The sequence below is a fragment of the Scylla paramamosain genome, chromosome 1 (genome assembly GCF_035594125.1).
Source record: "Scylla paramamosain isolate STU-SP2022 chromosome 1, ASM3559412v1, whole genome shotgun sequence".
Classification (NCBI taxonomy): Eukaryota; Metazoa; Arthropoda; class Malacostraca; order Decapoda; family Portunidae; genus Scylla; species Scylla paramamosain.
In genome coordinates, this window is record NC_087151.1 from 14835001 (window position 1) to 14837500 (window position 2500).

Below are 2500 nucleotides of genomic sequence, written 5' to 3' on the forward strand. Positions count from 1 at the left end.
AAACGGCGCCAGGGATTCAGAGAAGAACCATACTATTATTTTGAAAAAGATGAGGTAGTGTGGCCAGGTATTGATGCCTTCTATGGGATGCATGAGGATGTAGATCCAGGCCTCTTCCTTACCCGGACCAAGGATGGGAAGAAAAGGAACATATATTTCACCAACAAATGTATTAAAGATGTTGTTGCTCAGAACCAAGACCATATCAAGGTAAGTCAATGAAGAGAAGTGAGAACCAAAATGTACTTACACAAGTGAAGAAAGGAAAGGCAGGAAATTATAAATGAGATCCTTTGAGGACAGCAAGTAGCAAAATGTATGAAGGGAGAGAAAGAAAGATTAATATATACACTGTGATAACTGTGAAACAATAAAACATGATTCTATAAATCAGACACTAAATCAATGATGAGTAGTGCAAGTAAAAATGTTATTTATGTTATTATCCATGCTATGCCTTGTACATATGCATGCATCTAAACAAAATCTTAATTATATTTCAGATAATCAACACAGGTGTCAAAGTGTTGGTAAGGAGTGACAACAAAGGCTCTCCATGTGACTTCAGATTAGCTCAAGATGTAAGTTCATTATGTAGTAATAATCTCTAAGCTTAATTTGTGTTCGATGTTTAGGTCTCATTTTTATATAATGAAAGCCACCAGAGAAAGAGAATCTTGAAAGTAATTATCATTCAATGAGAGAAGGATATGCATTTCAGTGCCTTGGAATTTGGTTTAGAAATACAGCTATGCCTCGTGATTTGAACATCCTTCAATTCAAACACAGTGCTTCAATTCGAACACAAACTCCCATTCGAGCAGTCAGTTCCTCTAGCGTTCCTTCTCCCCTCTCCCTTTCCCTCCTCCTCCTTTCCTTCCTTGCCCTTCTCCCCCATCCCTTCCCTCTCTATTTATCCCACCCACCCACCCACCCTCCCTCCCATCTCTCTCTCTCTCTCTCTCTCTCTCTCTCTCTCTCTCTCTCTCTCTCTCTCTCTCTCTCTCTCTCTCTCTCTCTCTCTCTCTCTCTCTCTCTCTCTCTCTCTCTCCTTTCCTTTTCTTTCCTTTCCTTTTCTCCCTCTCTCCCTCCCTCCTTCCCTCCCTCCGTCCCATTATTTCTTTCCTCTCCCTTCCTCTTTCATCTGGTCTCACACCTCCCTTCTTGCCACCTTTCCTCCCTCTTATTATTATTATTATTATTGTTATTATCATTATTATTATTATTATTATTATTATTATTATATTATTATTATTATTATTATTATTATTATTATTATTATTATTATTATTATCTGTCAGAGATAAGGCACAAGTGAGTGATACCTTGCTCTCTCTCTCCCTCATTCATTTTATGTCATTTTCACTTCATCCTTTCTCACTCTCATATAATTCCATTTTCATACTCTATTATTCATTCTGTTTAGCAATTCTCAGGATTGTTCTTACTTTCACAGAGAGAGAGAGAGAGAGAGAGAGAGAGAGAGAGAGAGAGAGAGAGTGGATTTTAGTGCAAAATAAAGACTGTGTACTCTACAGCTGTTTTTAAGACTGAAGATAGCAGGAACTTTTGATGACTCATCATTTTGAGGTTGGTGTTTGTATACAATGGTATTTTGCATAAAGTTTTAAGATCATTGGTTTTGTATCAGACATATAAGATGGCCCACTTTTTTGTCTTTTTAGGATGATTCAAGTACTGTTTTATATGCCAAAATATATGGTACTTCGTTTTCTTTCACATTTTTTTTTTTAATTAGGTTATTTTCATTTAATTCTGTGTTTAGTGGAGAATATTAACCAATAAAAATTGAAAAAAAAAAAATAGGGGGATTTGAGACCTTAAGTGGATTAATTTTTTTTATGCTAATTTGAATGGGATAAGTTGCTTCCCAGTTCGAACATTCCCAATTCAAACAGCCATAAAGAACCAATTAAGTTTGAATCACGAGGTACCATTGTACCAGAATATTACCATCTCTGTTAATCCAAGTAGTTGTTACTGCTACCTGAGATGGCCAGCTTCTTTATTGTTTATGAACTTGCAGCTTTAAACAAAGTTTGCATGCAAAATTTGACATCATACATAGGAAACACAATTTTCAAAGTGGATTAGTGGATGCCATTGAAAAGTGAGATATCTTTCAGCCATATTTCCAGTGGCATGTGTCAATATTTACATGGATGATTTTATATTAAAAATGTATACAGTAGAACCTCAGTTTTCGAACTTAATTCATTGCTGAATGTTGTTTGAAATCCAAAATTTAGGAAACCGAAATAATTGTTCCCCATAGGAATCAATGTAAAATGGGTTAATCCATTTCCAGACACCAGGTGATTGTTTATTTAAACTTTTGCAGCTTAAGTTTGTGCACAAATTCATACAGAAAAAAATGATAATACGAGATGAGTAAATGAGGGACTGTTTTCATTATATGAGTGCAAAAATTTGATGATGTGAGTATTAGTTTGGGGTGAATAAGGTGATGAAAGCCAGG

General features: G+C 35.5%; 1 protein-coding gene across 2 annotated transcripts in view; it reads left to right on the plus strand.

Moving 5' to 3' along the window:
- The window catches only part of LOC135101292 (tRNA (cytosine(34)-C(5))-methyltransferase-like), a 25662-nt gene that overhangs the window by 16475 nt on the left and 6687 nt on the right, over window positions 1–2500 (plus strand). For both annotated transcript variants that reach the window (XM_064005019.1, XM_064005029.1), the window contains 2 exons: window positions 1–210; window positions 504–581. The exon at window positions 1–210 is cut by the window's left edge and continues 12 nt beyond it. In XM_064005019.1, the coding sequence (XP_063861089.1) occupies window positions 1–210; window positions 504–581 (288 nt within the window). The remainder of the gene's footprint in view (window positions 211–503; window positions 582–2500) is intronic.